The sequence below is a fragment of the Artibeus jamaicensis genome, unplaced genomic scaffold (genome assembly GCF_021234435.1).
Source record: "Artibeus jamaicensis isolate MK-2021 breed Jamaican fruit bat unplaced genomic scaffold, CSHL_Jam_final contig_1016, whole genome shotgun sequence".
In the NCBI taxonomy this organism is placed as follows: Eukaryota; Metazoa; Chordata; class Mammalia; order Chiroptera; family Phyllostomidae; genus Artibeus; species Artibeus jamaicensis.
The window spans coordinates 1,120,282-1,137,236 of record NW_026521195.1 but is presented as its reverse complement, the minus strand read 5'-3'; the positions used below and the strand labels follow the sequence as shown (position 1 = coordinate 1,137,236).

At 54.0% G+C, this 16,955-nt stretch overlaps 1 protein-coding gene across 14 annotated transcripts in view; it reads right to left on the bottom strand.

Moving 5' to 3' along the window:
• Positions 1–643: 643 nt before the first annotated feature.
• The window catches only part of IKZF1 (IKAROS family zinc finger 1), an 80,104-nt gene continuing 63,792 nt past the window's right edge, over positions 644–16,955 (bottom strand). For 7 of the 14 annotated variants that reach the window (XM_037156002.2, XM_037155998.2, XM_037155991.2 and 4 more), the window contains 3 exons: positions 15,393–15,518; positions 11,483–11,617; positions 644–4,152 (listed from right to left, as the gene is read on the bottom strand). In XM_037156002.2, the coding sequence (XP_037011897.2) occupies positions 3,443–4,152; positions 11,483–11,617; positions 15,393–15,518 (971 nt within the window). In that variant the 3' untranslated portion in view covers positions 644–3,442. The remainder of the gene's footprint in view (positions 4,153–11,482; positions 11,618–15,392; positions 15,519–16,955) is intronic. The other 7 variants (XM_037155994.2, XM_037155997.2, XM_037156004.2 and 4 more) reach the window with 4 other exon arrangements.

Here is a 16,955-nt window from a genome sequence, read left to right as displayed (position 1 = left end):
TCTCAGCCTCCTCCCCATTTCGTCCGCCTTTGGAGGCCTCTTCATGGCCTCTGGGTGTCTCGTGAAAGCATAATGTCATTTGGGTTGTATGTTGTACCATGAAGACATACCTCCCCTCATTTACCAGATTTGAGCCCCCGTGATGCCTGGCTATTTTTCTAAAAGGGATGGAGGACGTTGTACCCACAGGATGTTGGCAGTCACACACTTGTGTGGTAGAACAGAGACCAGCCCCCTGCACCCCTGGCCCTGCCCGAAGTGTGTGCTTGAATGTGAGGACCCCAGGGTAGGGGGCAGGTGCTGCGTCAGTCCCCATCCTCCCTGCCGCTGGCCGAGGGGGCACTGAGCCGGCACCGCACGGCAGGCTGTGCAGAGCCGGGCGTTTGCTTGCTGTCGCCACCCACGCCCACCCTCCAGTGCACACCTGGAGGCCCCACGCCTAGCACTGAGGGCCCAGGCACCCGCTGTGCTAGAGGCTTTGCACAAGCACAACTGCACGGCTGGCCCCCACCGGTGATGGAGTCCACAGGGGCCACGGCTCTACAGCACCTTCTCTTAGACCAGACTCACGGGAGGGGGAATGGGACCACACGCATGGCTCCCTGCCTACCGCTGCAAAAGCCAGAACTGGGGAGGCAGGTGCTGATGGAAAGGAAAGTGGTTTATTTGCAGGTGCCAGCCACCTGGAAGATGGGGGACTCGTGTCACAAAGCCCGTCTCCCCCTCTTACTGCGGTCGACGTTTTCATAAGGAGGGGGCGGGGAACAGAACAGAGAGATCAGGGGAGGGGATTAAAAAGTTCTCTGTGTGCAGATGAGCACAGTCCATTCCGGTAAGGCAAGTGACGGTGAGGTGCGCATCATCCTGGTTCAGTCACCTGGCTTCACGTCATCCGGCCCCACGGTCAAAGGTCAGCAACTCTCCCGGAGCCGGGAGGCCTGAAGGACCGGGTCTGTCTCTTTTGAAGTTGGTTCCTGGGATTCTTGCACAGACATGGTGCTCGTGCACCAACCACGCACATGTTAGTCAGAGTCAGCGCTCACAGAAACAGCATCAAAAGAATGGTGGAGTGGGTTCCAACCCCCACGGTTCCAATCTTCCTCTGTTATAGGAAGACAGACTATTTTTGCATGTATTTGTTCTATGACTGCAGAAGAAGCATCTCAAAAAGTGTACAGAGAGGGATGGCATTCCTCCAAGTGTTCCTTCTGCTTTACAGCGAACTAGAAATAACTTAACATCATCCTAGAAGCAGGTCAGAAACACCATGGCATTTCCTCATTGACACACCTGTCTGTGTGTCTGGCAGGGCCAGGTGGAGACTTGCGGCTGTGTCAGATACAGGCACATGTGGCCCTGACTGGCAGAGCACACTGACTGCGAAAGGTGTATTAGACCCTGACCATCGAGACACACGGCTGAGAGAGTGGGCGTGGGCGGGGAAACATCTGTCGGTGGCCTCCTGGACGCTCACCAACCAGGGATCGAACCTGCAACCTTTTGGTCTTTGGGGAGATGCTCCAAACTAGTCGCCACAGCCAGGGATGATTTGGGTTCTTTTTAAGGTAAAAAACAAAACAAAAAACACAGACACACACTGAGGTACATGAAAGCGATACAAATTTTAAGGAGAGATGGTGCTTCCGTGTTGCTGGAACCGAAGACGTCACGTGAAGGATAGAGGGTGGCCTTGGCTTCCTGGCTGGTCCGCATCCGTCCACTTTGTCTTGCTTTGGTTTCAGCAAGCGGCTGAGACCGTCAGAGCCACCATGTGATTGAAACAAAACCAGAAAAATGCATGGACAGAGGGAAACAAAACCGACAGCACAAACGACAGGCGCAGGCAGATGGGCAGATGCTTGTCGTCACTGGCGGGTCGGCCTTCTACCTGCAAACACCGCCTCACTCCGACATTTATCTTAAACACAGTGCAGGCGTGGGAGACGCAGGCGCGGCTCCGTCCTCAGTGCGTCAGCCCTGAGCACATGCACCGTTCCACAACAGGACACACCCGAGGACCAAAGGGGAGACGTCACGCCAGGTCCTGCTTTTACCTCTAGAAGAAAATGGGAACAGCTTTTGGCACAGAGAGTGTATGACCTGTCAAACATAACTTAATTACCTGGGGCCCTTAAGGCACCCTCACTTAAATACAACGTTTCAAGGAAAAGCAGCGTGACAATATAAATCTCCAACAGAAGAGACATAAATACAAATGGCCCTGGCTGTGAGAGGCGACGAGAAGAAGGGGGAAGCGGCTGAACAGAGCGCGGAAGCCCTATGTACACAGTCTGTGTTCAGCTCCATCCTGAAGTCTCGAGCACAAGGAAGCTCCGTGAACGGAGTGGCTTTGAGGGCTGGAGGGGAAGAGAGGTGGGGGGAGGGGTGGGCAGGCCAGCAGGTGGGACTCGGAGAGCTCTTGGCAGTGTGTTTGTTTGGCTTGGCATGTCTCTCTCTGTCACTGGACATTGAATTGAAGCTGTCAAGAGTCCAGCTCCTCTCTGTCCCATTGTTCAGGGTCCCTGACCCCTGGTTTCTTTCCAGTTTCAAAATGCCACAGTGTTCTGTAAGCAAAGAAACCCCTGGCTCAAGGGCACTATCTGTGTGGGCTCCTTCCCTTCAACATGACTCAAATGCACTGGAGAAGGTGTGATTATGAAGGGGAGTAATTCCTCTGTGGCGTTTACAGTGACTGCGGAGGGGAACAAGTTGGCCTCCAGACCACTGACCAGCACACACCTCCCGGGCTGCTATCCTGGGAGGGCGTTGCAGATCCTTGGTGGGTCTAGAATCATCTGGAGCAGAAGTCCTTCACTAGGGTATGCTGGACGACGTCTGGAGGGATGCTTTGCTGTTGGTGGGCAGTGTGCTACCGTCATCCTCCGGGAAGCAACTGTAGATGCCGGGGAACGCCCCACAGTGCACGGGAGAACCCGCAGCACAGGCCCTGCTGGATTGGGGGCACCTCCAGGTGCGCTCACCTGCAGCAGCTCACCTGCCCAGCCACACCTCGAAGGCGCAGTTCACTGCTTCTGGGGTCTGGGAAAGTACACCTGGTGTGTGCTTCTGGGGCTTCCCACTGGGACCAGCTCTTTCTGTCCAGGTTTTGGCCTCTTTTCTTTCTTTCCTTTCTCTCTGTCTCTCTCTCTCTCTTTTTTAACAAGATGCTCTGTGAAAATGACCCATTGTTTGAAGGAGGACATTCTAGAAACCACAGGGAAGGGGGCTCCAGTACAGCCGTCTGGGGTGAGTGGCATCGTAACCTTGCATCTAACAATACAAATCTTGTGTTCAAAAGGAAATCAAATTTGCAGCTAATCCACTTTAAAAAACAAAAACAGAAACAGAACAGAAAAGCACACGGTCCCTGTTCTGTGCACATGGTGGGCATTGGAGGCAGCGGAGCCAGTGCTGCTCCTCGAGCCCCCACCACGGCGGGGGCTTAGCTCATGTGGAAACGGTGCTCCCCCCGCGTGATGTGGGACGAGAACTCGTACCTGTCCTGGCTGTGGTAGCCGCACATGTTGCACTCAAAGGGGTCGCGGAAGCCGTGGCAGCCCATGTGGATGGTGTACATGACGTGGTCCAGGAAGAGCACCCTGCAGTGTTCGCACTTGTACACCTTCATGGGCTCCCCGCCTGTGCCGACCACCCGCAGGGCGTCCTGGGAGCCATCGGAGGCGGCCCGCAGCACCTCGTAGGCCGGCAGCCCCTCCTCCTTGATGGGCAGGCCGTTGCGGGCGTGCGTGATGTGGTTGGTCAGGTAGATGAGGCCGCCCCGGTGCTCCTCGGTGTTGCTCTCCGTGTCCGTGGAGTCTTGGCAGCTGTTGCTGGGGGACGCCTCCCTCTCCGAGGACAGGGACTTGGCCTTGGACAGCAGCAGCAGGTTCTCCACGGCGCTGTCCTGGGCGGAGTGATTGGGCCGCGCGGGGCCCTCCCCGTGGGGCTTGTGCAGCTGGTACAGTGGGCTGAGGACTGGGACCACCTCGGAACCCCCCGGGGGTGTCTGCACCAGCGGGCGCAGGGACTCGGCCCCCAGGTAGCTGATGGCGTTGTTGATGGCCTGGTCCATCACGTGGGTCTGCATCATCTCGTTCTCCTTCTCGTAGCCGGCGCCGCCGTCGTAGGGCACTTCCGACAGGCACTTGTCCCCTGTGGGAGGCAGGGGACGTCAGCGAGGCCTGGTTACCTTGGTAGGTGGCAGCAACAGCTAAAATCTGCGCCAAGGGGGGGCCCCAACCTTGGGTGTCTGAACACTCCCAACCTAGGCAGGTGAGGTACTCCTGTCGGCGGCACCTGGCCCTGCAGGTGGCCTGCAGCTGGCATGTAACAAAACTCGGGTGGACAAGTGAGTGTAGGAACCAGCGACAGGGCCGGTGCCTCTCTGTTTAAAAGCACAGACTCAAACGGGCTAAACCGAGGGTTGTGTCCTTTCTCCACATAAGTTCATATATAATTAAACAGGACTATAGTTAACCTTTGCATTTAAATGATGTATGTTCAGTATGGTGTTCTAATTTATAATTTACTATATTTAGTTAATTGAATAAATAATTATGTGATTATTCATAATAATGTACAATGCATTTATTTAAAATAATATTATGTAATGCATTCTAAATTCGGAGCGTTCATATTCTGGAATAAAATTGAATCAAAATATATGACAACTGATAGCATTTTTAGCCAGAGCACAGAGCTGGAGGGACTCCAACTTGGGTTCGAGAGGATGTTCAGACTTGACAGCTGCCCCCACCCCCGACACCCCTCTGCCTGCCCTTCTCAGTAGCACCCAGGCCCTGCCCACAGACACAGGGGGTGGAAAGCTGAGCAAACCGAGCCACAGGGAAGAGGGTGCGTCCTTCATGTGTTCTTTCAAACCATGACCAAGCAGGAGCGAGGTTCACAGTGCCACTGCCCAGCACTGGCCACACACGGCCTGGCCTCACAGTCTGCAGGAGAGCTTGCCTCCCCGTGAAAGCTGAAATCTGAGTCTAGCTCTGGCTTCTTGTTTAGCTCCTGAGTGCACATTTTCCTAAAGAAATTAAATGCATTGCTTTGAAGCCGTGCCTTTCCCTCACTGGCCTGAAGCTCAGCGTGAAAGCCGCCACTCTAAGGGCTGCGGGTTTGTTCCTTTTCTGGGAGGCTCGTCCTGAGCTGAAGCACGGGCTGGGGCGGGGGCGACCATGGAAGTGGGGGACACATTTTCACTTTATCCCTCACTCGGTTTTCCTCCTCCCTCCAACACACACTCCTGAAACACATCTGCTGTGGACCGGACAGTGGGGACAGAGAGGGGGCAGGTGAAAACAGCCCCCGGCCTCAGCGGCACAGAGCGAACAGCAGGACGGACCCTAAAGCCCTAAAGCTCGGTCCCGCAGCCCACCCCATGTCCCGTGAGGACAGAGAAGCCTTGCTGGGACAGTGTCACTGTCTGTAGATGGAGGATAGTCAGCTGGGGGAGGGGCTTCTGTGTCCCACAGTGGCTGCGGCAGGAGGGACCGGGTCCCTGGGATCCTGGAGCTCTGCAGGGTGTGGTGAGGGTGGTGGGGTCAGGGCCAAGGCACAGGGCGGGCGAGGGGGGCAGCGTGGGGGTCAGTGGGCTGCACCCAGCAGGGGCTTTGTCCAGAGGAAATGGGAAGAAGCCCCCGAAGGGTTTGAGGGAAGGGGCCTGGCTTGGGGAGAGACAAAGGAAAGGGGAGCGCTTGCAGGCCGTCTCAAGAGCCCAGGTTGTCACTGGTGGCGGCTGGTGGGGGCAGTGGCAGAGGAGGACACACCTCACGGTGACACTGATGTCAAGGTCCCCTGCTTGGCCTTGGCCACAGAAGGACAGTCTCCTCCGCAGTGTGCAGGCTCGTTAACGATTCTTTTTAAAAAAAATCTGCGACCACTGGTGATGGGCAGGGGCACATCCCGCCACTCTGCCAAGTAGTTTTCCATCTCCCCTCTCGCCTCCTGCTGTACATCCATCGCCTGATGGCCTGGCTGCCCCTGGTTTCAACCTCCCGGTGCTCAGAGGGGCACAGGCCCTGCTCTGATGTTCCATGGGGTCCTCGGGCAACCAGCAGAGCACCTGTCAGTGGCCTGTCCCACTCTCTGCAGGCCCCGACCTGCAGGGACCTTCAGTGCCAGGTGGGCAGCCGGGCCCCCGGGAGGGCTGGTCTCTCCGTCGGGGTCAGAGGAGCAGCCAGACAGCAGGACGGAAACTACAACTTTCTTTTTTGTTTTTGTGTCGAGGGGTTTCCTGACAGCCTGTCACACTAACTCCAGAACAGGATTCAGTGGCTCTGGTCGTGCCCCAGCCTGTCCCTCCAGCAAACCCTGGCTCAGAGAGAAGGCAGAGGGACTCTGTGGACAGTTCTGGTAAACACGAGAGAGCCTCGGCCCCACCGGAAGCCATGCTTTTCCCGCTGACCACCCTGCTCCTCCCCGAAGCCATGCACTGTGGGTTCCCGAGCAACCAATGAAAAGCCGTGGTTTTGAAGCTTCAGTAGCAGCAACACGTGGACACAGGGCAGAAACAGCCTACGGCGCTCCCCGCCCCAGCACTCCTCAAAGTCAGAAAAGAAAACCCCCAAACCCACTTGGCAGTCAGGTGAGGAAAGATGCATGTTCCGACAACATGCACATGTTAAGAAGTCAACGACCAAGGAGAGACAACTTCGGCACAAAGCACATGGCAAAGCTTGGTGGCTACCGATCTCACTCCCCCAATTCTGAAGTCTGAGTCAGGGCAATCCTCGGTGCTTTCCCTGATGCCTGCGTTTCTGTGCAGCCTTAATGAGGGAGATGGTTTTCCATATCTGACCAAACACACAGTGGAAATCCCTGCCGTCAGAACCAGGCGACACTGGACCAAAGAGCTTGAGGTTGGCCCTGTGATGGGAATGACGTCCTTCATGCAGGGCCACAGCCATAAATGTCAGGGTGTCCCCTCGGGGGGTGGAAAATGCTCTGCCACCTGGTACCGCCACAGTGAGTTGAGGACACCAAACCCCATCACAGCCGCAGGGAGACAGAGCTGCCTCTTCACAAAGGTGACGCCCATCTCGCCTCCCTCCCCCACTGCTCCTTGGTCTTCTCTCAAGGTTTAGAAAAGTCGATAGCTCTCACGGGAAAAAAAAAAGTCTCAGATACAGTGGGAAGGATGTTGAGACATCAATCAATCTATGTCGGCCCGAGGAGAATAAGAAGATGAAAAGCAACGTGTTGGTTACGGTGAAAATATTTTCTCACAGCGCAGAGGGAGAAAGGAAGTGACAAACCACTGAGCCATCCTAGGAGAAGAGCTCAATTCAAAGAAGAGAGGAAATGGCTCATCATTGCTTTGTGACATGAGCCCAGTAAAAAAAAAAAAAATACCGAGAGATGGAGCGTGAAAACAACAGGGCGAGAAGGAAAAGCGGACTGCGGGTCTCGGGACCGAGAAGGCCCACGTGGCGCGTCCCACAGAACCGGCGCCGGTTGAGAAGCGGCCCGTAGGAGAGTGAAAATGGCTAGAACTGGAATCACTGACACACAGGAAAAACAACACGGTGACAGGACTACATCTGAAAAAGAAAAAAAACCCCACAAAATGTTAACGGATATGGAAGACAAATTGTTATCCAGTGTAGGGCCACTGGTGTCCCTGAATAGAGAACACCAAAGATGGGACCAAAAAAATGCATTTCTGTAAGAGAGAATTTCCCAGAAGTAAAGAAAAAAAATAGGGAATTCCCATTTTTAAATGGCAGGACATTTTTATTTAGAAAGTAAAACGCCAAGTCACATCCAAATGAGCATAGCTAACTTTAAGGTTAAAAAAAGGACTCTTCAGGCATTGAGGGGGACAGTGAGAATTTCACCGTCATCGTGAATCATGGGGAGATCTGAGGAGTTCTCAGGGGCACGAATGGGGTGACCAACACCACATATCCAGCCAACAGGTCCCCCAAGTATTGACAGAAAGGCAGCCGGCAGCCACCCTCAGACACAAAACAAGTGTGGACGTAGAACATCCCTGGAACCTTCTGGAAGAAGGTTGCATGACTGTGGAGTCCAACCAAGGAAGAGGTTACTGAAACAGACAGAAATGGGGACCCCTGAAACTAAGGGGACAGTGAACGGCAACTGTTACTGAACAACGACAACAAACACTGAAAACAAAACGGCAGGAAGAGGGACCGGGACGGAGCCTTCCTCTAACTCAGAGTCACCGATAACAGCTCGTCCAAGGGAACTCTGATCGCGGAGCGGAGCGGGAAAGAACCAGGTGAGTGACCACGTGGCTGTGCCCGGAAGCGGGACCGCGATGACTGCGCCGATGCAAGTAGATGAAACCTGATGCGAAGGCTCGAAAGTTTTTCCAAATGTGTCTTCTTAGAGAAAAGCTTTAGGCTTATCTTTTGTGTGTGTGTTGGGGGGGGCGGGTAGCTATTTGAGGGCAAACTGGTTTGGCTCTCGCTCACCTCCTGAAGTTGAGACACGTATAAGAAGGACACTTTCATTTGAAATAGCATCTGCCATCTGACAGAATCTTTGCAGTGTGCATTTTATCGGTTCACTGACTCATCGTCCTCTCTGCTCACAGATTTATTTTATTTATCAAAATAAAAAGATATTTAGAATTGATCTCAGCTACTCTTAGTGGTAGTCATTTCTGAATGTTGGGTGTTGTGGCAATTTAAAACTATTCATCTTCACATTACAATTCTTTATATTGACCATATGTCATCTTAAAATACAATAGGACATTTTTATTTAAAAATAATGTAAACTTCAGTTTACTAAGACACTTTCGATGGGGAAGAGGGATATCAATCACTGTTCTTTTCTCCTTCTATTTCGTCTTCTATATTTTAAACGTTCTCTCACCACAGCCACCAAACCAACTAAGAGCAGTGACCGGCACTGCCACGCAACCGTGCCTCATCACCCCTTAGTGGTGAGTGAGGCTCGTCCGCCCCGCCACCCAGTGTCTGACTGTCTCAAAGGATGGGGTCTTCCGTGGCACCAAGCAGTGGGCAGTGTGGCCAGCAAAGTAAAATCTTACACTCACACCAGAGTTTAATTTAAAAATTTAAATCACAGGTCACATATCTACTAGGCAACAACATACGCCATTCGGAGCAACATTCAACACAAAAATGGTGTCAGCTCCTGTGTCTCAGGCGCCTGCTAATGTCAGGGGTGCTGCCGGCCCTGGCTGCTGTACCCTGGGGTCCTCAGAACAGCTGGAGGAGGGGGGCAGGGGGTAGGGGCCTCGGGCCTGTTTCACAGATCGGGGGGAGGGACTCTGAGCCCAGGGATATGCTCAAGGTTAAGCTGGGGAGCTCTGACTACCCCTCCCTGAACCCCCCCCCCCGGGGATAGCTTGTTCCTACACACTCTTTCTGAGTTCACACGGAGGATGCACTTGGCATCCAGAAGTTAATGGGGAACTTAGAGACCTGTCTCCTCCTCAGTTGTACAGAAGATGCTGTGACAGATCAGCAGTGGTCACTGAGCTCCCATCGCTTCAACCTAGCCCTTTGGGGGTTGGGACAGCCCTTGTTTTAGACATAAGTTGCTAGTCACCAGCCTCTGGTGGGGGGGACACCAGGCAGGGTGCACAGTTGCCTGAGAGCTGGCCACCTGCGCAGCTTTGATTGATGTAGGGTCAAGGCTTTTCTTTCTAAACACGGAAGCTTCTGACTCTCAAGACAACATCCAGGGGCGGGCCCACTGGGGTGGCTGCTGCAGAGTCTCACAGTCTCATTGGGGGAGAAGATTCCAAAAGCCCACACTGACAGCCCATGTTCACCAACAAAGCCCTGGGCAGCATCTTGTGTGCCCCCCAGCTCCCCGCGGTCACCTCACTGCCTCTCCCTGGTCGCCACCAGCCATTGTCCCTACTGTACAGGGAGTGAGCCCTGCATCCCCCTCGGCCCCGGGAGACGTGAAGCCCCACTACAGCAGCCTCCTTTGTACTGCAACTTCACCCCCGCTCTGCTTAGGAAGTTCAAGGTCTCCCCCACAGCAGTCTGAAAGCTCACGTGCGTGGGCACCTCCCTCACGGTGTCTCCAGCCAGCGGTTTTCAAAAGTGTCTCTAACTTCCTTCCCCACGCCCCCAGCCCCCAACCTGCGGCAAACCTCTCTTTAAAGCCTGATCAAAGGAAGCCTATTTTCGGTGCAACGGGAAGGCTAGAACCTCTGCCCTGGGCCCCCTTCCTGTTGTCCTGTCTGTCCCGAGGGACAGCAGCATCCTCTGGGGCCACGCGCCCCTCCCTCTCCCCTGCCAACCGTGCAGTCCCCGTCTGCCAGGACAGACCACTGTCCTGTGGGAGCATGTCCGTGCTCTGCCCCGCCTGGTGCGTGAATAAAATCTGTGTCACCCCGGCACTCCAGGCCACAGTCCCCTGGCCGGCACGCACTGTGACTTTATTTTCTTTGCTCCCCTGAGAGACCTAAGTTCCCCAGATCACGCCTGCACCCCGCTCTCCCCCACACCGGCACCAGCTCCTCTCTGTATTTTAGTCTGTCTGAGAATCCCCTTTTCCCACTACCAGCCCTGAGCCCAGCCCTGCCCTTCCATTCAGCTCACTGTCAGCCTCAGCAGCTTCTACTGACCCCCTTTCCTGGGCACGGCCCTCCCCTGTGGCCCTCTGTTTATATCACTCCAGGGATGATAGTTGACCTTAACATTGACAGCTGCTAGATGTTCTCATATTCTCGCTGCTACTTTGTCATAAAACCCTGTGAGAGAACTCAAGAGTGAGACCCAGACTGGGAGAGGTCCCACAGCTTCACCAAGGTGACAGTGTTAGTGTGTGGCTGTGACGGACACCTAGGTGGCTCCAACCAGGGCCACCTGCACTCTCATGCCTGCCTCGGCCCTCCCTTTTGCCCTTCAGGGACCGGCCCAGGTGATGACCCTGGGTGTCCCTGTCACCTACACTGGACAGCGAGTTCCCAGAGACTAGCTGTCTCGCTCCACCGTGTACTTCTCCAAGCACCTGCCCAGGTAGAGAGTTATCTGTGACAGTAGCAGACCTGGCAGTGTCCCTTTTCCCTGGGCACCACTCCGGGGCCAGGTGCTGGGCGATTCTGCCCATTAACCCTTCAAGATTGTCCACATGGGTGGCAGTGTGAGGTTCAAGTGGAAAATGACCATGTCCAGCTCAGGCAGGGGGTGCCTGGGCTGTGCGGGGAGCCCCTGGCCGAGCAGGGCTCACATGCGTGACACTGGACACACTGACTTTTCCCCACCAGTGCCCACCAAGTGTCCGGCCACTGCAACATCACGTCTAGGACAAGCTATTGGCAGAAAATTTGGCATGTTTATGAGGCCTTTGGAAGGAATTTCAAGGTATTCGAGAAATGTTCAGCTTGCCTGATTTTGCTTTTTCTAAAAAAACAGGGTGCTTTTTCTTTCTCCTGCCCTCATGTAATCACCGCCTGAGCCTGGACCCCACCCCCCACCTGGGTGTTTTTAAGAGACAGCAAACGTTGAACTCTTACCAACAAATTTCTGAGGCATAGAGCTCTTACGTTTGGCGACGTTACTCGCGAGTCTGTCCAGCACGAGGGACCGCTCGGCTGCCGTCTTGCACAGGTCTTCTGCCATGTCGCTGTGATTGGCTTCTTCTTTAATGACTAAAGTCAAAGACATTCGGAGAGGCCAGTTTAGAGATGCTGACAGGGAGACAACCCAGCGGCGTCCAGCGTTAATCTGACATTTCTGATGTGCCTACAAAAGCCTGGCTCTCCGCAGCGATTATGTCTAATCTTCCTGGCGACGCTACCAGGCAGATAGAGCCGCGGACGCCCACCTGCTGCCGGCTGCACATCAGCCCCAGGACCTGCGGCCCGAGCCTCCTCACTGTCACTGGAGAGTGGGCTGTGATTAATCGTGTCTGATGAGTGGCCTTAACTACTCACAGACCCCCAAATCCACTCGCTCGGTCAGTCCGCTGAGCACCAAAGAACTGTCAGAGCCAGAGCTGATCTGAGGGTCCGACTCCCACCCTGGGCTCAGCGAACCGTGAAGCAGAAGTTAAACACTGGGGACGCTCCGGCAAACACCAGCCCTGCGGAGAGAGAGCCCAGAGCTCCAGCCCGATGCACGTGCACCCTGGGCACAGCCAAAGGTGCCTGCAGGCTTTGGGGAAGGAGGGCCGGGGGCAGCTGTGGGTGGAGGGAGGCATCCCAGCCCACCTTTGGTTTTCTAGGGCTGTCTCTTTCCTTCTGCAACCGAGGACCCAGCTTTGGATCCCGCACGGCCTTACCTAGTTTTACGGCTGGAGTTTTGGAAATGGAACTAACTCTTCCACCTCCCTGAGATTTGTCCCCATGTATACGGACGGAGCTGAACATGTGGATTGACTGCCCTCTAAATAGACCACGGGTCCCCCCAGCACAGCGCCCGCACAGTCCTCATGAATCCCGCCGCAGATGTGTCTACCTCTGGGGCTTTGCGAAGTGCTTCCATTTCTACCACAGACCAGTCTGTTCCACAGGAGGCCCCTGTGGCAGCTACACTTGAACACAGCACCAGGCAGTACTCTCCCTTCGAACAACTGCCAAGCCCCCTCGACTTTTCCGGACACACTTCACGATATGCGGTTCCCAGATTCCGCTAAGACGCCCAAAGCCATTTGATGTGAAGCCACTGCACACGCGGGCAGTGTCCAGCCCTCTGTCCCCACCTGTCTGCCAGGGTGTCTCCCTGCCTCATCTGCTGTGGTAGCATTCTTCCTCATGTCCTGTGCATCACCCGCTAAGGTGATTTCTAATTATTTTCTGTCTCCAGGGCGTCCTTAATGAATGCCATTGTGAATAAAATATATTTCAAATTGGCCAATATCACCAGTATGTCATTTTGAGCATCAAAAGTAGGTTCCTTACTACATGGGCAAACCCAACACCCTGATTTCTATGAGGAGTGCACATGAAACCTGTGAGGTTCGATGTCACCAGCCACACTTGGACCTGTGGAGGAAAAAGGCTTCTCTTGGTGTCTGCCCTTCCCTGACAGCAGGGTGCTGTGGCCCCGGCGGGGCGCCCTCTCTGCCAGGCTGCGGGCTCCTGTGAGCCTGACCCTCAGAGTTCCCAGTGAGGACAAGTGACCCCCCAGCCCCTGGCCACTCCGTCCTTCACTGGATTTTCTGCTAAGGACTTGTGACACCATATGCTCACCTAAGGCTCAAGTAAAGCTCATATGTTTTGTAGAGACATTAAGAAATTATTATAGATGACCGAAATGCTTTTTACTTAGCGACACTATAGTTAGGAGAGTTAATCTCTTGTATATCCTGTAAGCTAGGTTCTGATTGTACCTAATCCAAAATTTTGAATGGCCCCCAGCTAAGGGGGACGGGGGTCCACCTGAGCACTGGGGTGGGGGGCTGGCGCCTGGGCTTGGGAGGAACAGGAGGGGGCACAGCAAAGCCAAGCGACCAGGAGCCCCCACCGCAGCCCCCCACCTGCTCTCCTGTCCCAGGTGTCCTTCGGGCAGACTTGCATTCCTGTGCCTCTGTGGCTTCCAGTCCCCACAACCTGCACCGACCAGCTGAGAAGCCCCACTGGGAGATCCCAGGCAATGTGAGTGCTGAAGGTCACAATAAACATGTTAGGGCTGAACTGACTCGGGGCCCGGGGGGACCGTGAGCGTATGTGTGGCTGACACAGGAGCTCCATGACATCGCCGAGAGACGGGAGCTGAGTGTTGGGGGCGGCGCTCTGGTGACCGGACCTCGGGTGCCCAGGTGAGTGTGTGGTGCACACCCCTCGCTTACACCCCTTCCTCCTCTCATGCTCTTCCTGGCAGGTGGCCAGGCAGGAATCATCACCCCCACTGAAGGGGGAGCTTGGGGGCACACTGGAGAAAAGGTTCCGAGTGGGAAGCTGTTACCTTCCTTCAGTCACGGGGATGGTGGGGGAAACCAGTGGACTCTGCGCGTGCCTCGTCTGCTCTGTTGACCCCGTGTGCGGAGTGTTTCGGGGAAACATGTGTTGTTGTATTTGATGGGGTTGGTGTTGCAGCTCCTAAGTCCCTGGTAAGTGTTTGTAAGGCTGTTTAAAGGCGAATCAGCAGTACTTATGTCTGAGACCCATTAACTTACTTTTTACAGCAAATACAAAATTTGAGTGTTTATATTTTATTGGAAAGGAGCCTAAACTGTCTTCTCATCCCTTTGTCTCCCACCTTGGGGTCTGGCCACAAATCAGTAACTGTTATGTGATCATTACTGCTTTTAATATCTGGTTTGCTTCCTCCACGGCCCCACGATGGCTTTCCATCCGGGAGATCCACCTTGGACCCTGACGGGAGCTACGTGGTCATTTCACGGAACCTCCCCATTTTACAGGTGAGAAGAGAAAGGCACAGAGGCAGCAGCCACCACATCCCAGCCGGCCATCCAGGTCACCTCTGGTGTCCTGTCACGTGAGGCCTGTCCAGGCCAGGAAGTGTGACTCTCCCCGTCATCTGACACCTTCCCTTCCCTCCTGCTTTCCTCTGCCCCCAGCGACCTGCGTGTCCCCGAGCATTGCTAGTGCTGCTGAGCTGCACACGGAAAGATGGCCAGATTCGAGTTTCACATTTGTTTTAGCACCACAAAAAAAGATACAATAATCAAATAAAATTTAAGTTTAAAAAATATCTGTCCCCTAGTGGGTTTCCTTGACAAGATAGCCACTGACGTCAGAGAGCTGCGCGAGGCTTCCTCAATTCTCAGCCATTAATTTAGCGGCTCCCCCTTGGTCTGGGGATTGTTCTTCCAACGGTCGTGCTAAATCAGTTGTGTTTGGGAAGCAGCACCTACAGGTGATCTACACAATAATTTCTTCTGCCTTAACAAGACGGGAAGGTGCCTTTGTTAGCACCCCCCCCCCCCGGTAGACACAGCTCCTGGGCCGATGTCTCCCCCATCTTTTACTTCAGACCGTCCAAGACGGGAGCCAAGTGTGCTCTCGAGATGCTGCCCAGGGCAAAGCATCGAGCTCACGAGGAAGGGGCACCAGGCCTTGAGTCCAGGGACAGTGGTCCTGCTGTCGACTGTCAGGGTTTGCTCTCTCCCTTCAGGCTGGTGCCACCAGCCAGCACTGAAAATAGCCTGGAAGCTCTTATCAGAAAAACTTCATGAAGATAGTGTTTTCAAACAAGATTTCACATCTTGTCTTGGTTACTGGGCACAAAGAAGCAATCAGTACTCTGGATTGAAAGAAATTACCAAAAACCAAACCAAACAAACAAAGGTCCTTAGCATCTCAGAAGAGGGAGGGGTTTAAGGTCAAGCTCCCTCCGGTGGATGAGGCATTGCTCCAAGTGGGCGTGCGTGTGCGGGGTCACTGGGTCCCGGCAGGTGGGCGGGCGGATGGGCAAGCCTGGGGTGGGGTCTGGCCCCCCTCAAGCTGCTGCGGCGCTTACCTGGGTACAGCGTGCCTGGGAGGCCCATGGTTTGCAAGTAGTTGTGGCAACGCTCTTTATGTTCCTCTAAAGAGCTTCGCTGTTTATAGCTTCGGCCACAATATCCACATTTGTGAGGTTTACCAACTGCAGAAAACAGAATGGAGTTCAAGTCCCCAGTTAGACGCCGGCCTTACGGGTAGGGGGGTTGCAACACAGACATCACCGAAAAGCCAAATGACACTCTGCTCTGGAGAGCTCAAAGCACCGTGCACTTGGTTGAAATCACTAACTGTAAAAAGGGTCACCTAGGCAGAGGCAGGAGGAAGGGTGGTGTCAGCTTGATAACAGTCAGATTCACCTGCGAGGTTAGACTCTTGCCCGTTCTCTGCCGGGGCCAGAGCCTCCTACAACCAAAGTCAGTTCCCCTCCAGGGTGCATACTGGGTAATCTGAGTCTCTAAGACACCCATAAAGATAAATATCTTCCATGAAACAAGCCTTCGTTTTCCCAAATTCATGCTTTTTCTAGAACAGCCCAGTCCAGCGGGGCTTCCTGTGGGCCAACGGACCTACGGCAGCCACCGGCCGCCTGGGGCTGCAGAGCATTCACCGAGTGATCACTTTGTTTCATCAATTCAGATTCAGATCCAAACGCAGGCGTGGCTAGCAGCTGCTGTGTGTAGCAGCTCACTTCTGCACGGCGACCTTGGTTCTTCCTGCAGGTCAGTGTCACGGCACGGGAAGAATGGCACCCCTCCACGGGGTGGCTCGGTCCCCGGACTTCCACGTGTAGCATGGTAATAAGGGGTGAGGTGGGTAAGGAGCTTCAGCTGGTTACGTAAAGAATACAAATTTCCATTCTAAGACCAGAATCATCCTCCTTCTCAGAATGTTGGGTTTTATATACTTGAAATTATTATATAAAAATCAATACCATCCAAATAGGAATGTTGGGTAAAACGGTTTAACCAAAGCTTATATTGGGTAGATTTCCTGCTTAGGTGAATAGAAGCTATTATTTAAGAAGACTAAGATAAAAAATAAAACCCCCAAAATTTAAGTTCTGGAACATTTACCGTAATGAAGGAATAAAAGGATCTTTATCTGTAGAGGGGGCTGCATCCCTGATATCAGGGAGACAACATCAACACATACGATGTTGCTTAAAATGGTGTGTTCTCTTGAGCACTGCCTTGAAAAATTAAAAGAACGTAGACAACCTCTCAATGTCCTTCCTGGAAAAAGCTGGAATGTTGGCAGCTTCCTGTGTGCACGGCCTGGTGTCTGAGTGTCCCTGTCTCTGAGCCTGTGGTCGGTGTTAACTCTGGGACCCGAGAAATACGTCTGTGGGATGAGAGAAGTGCAGCTTGTCTCAGGGCATCACCCCACGTTCTTCAGGGTGAAGGTCTCTGGCTCAGTGCGCTGCGCCCAGAGAAAGCAGTGAAGACCGGAGGCGTCCCTTCCCCGCCTGCCACATGTCCCCCACCTTGCCTCTCTTGTTATCAGCACGGGATGATTCCAGTTACGTCACCACTGACAGCCGGGCCTTTGCAGCTTCCTCGGTCCACCCCAGTTATCGGGA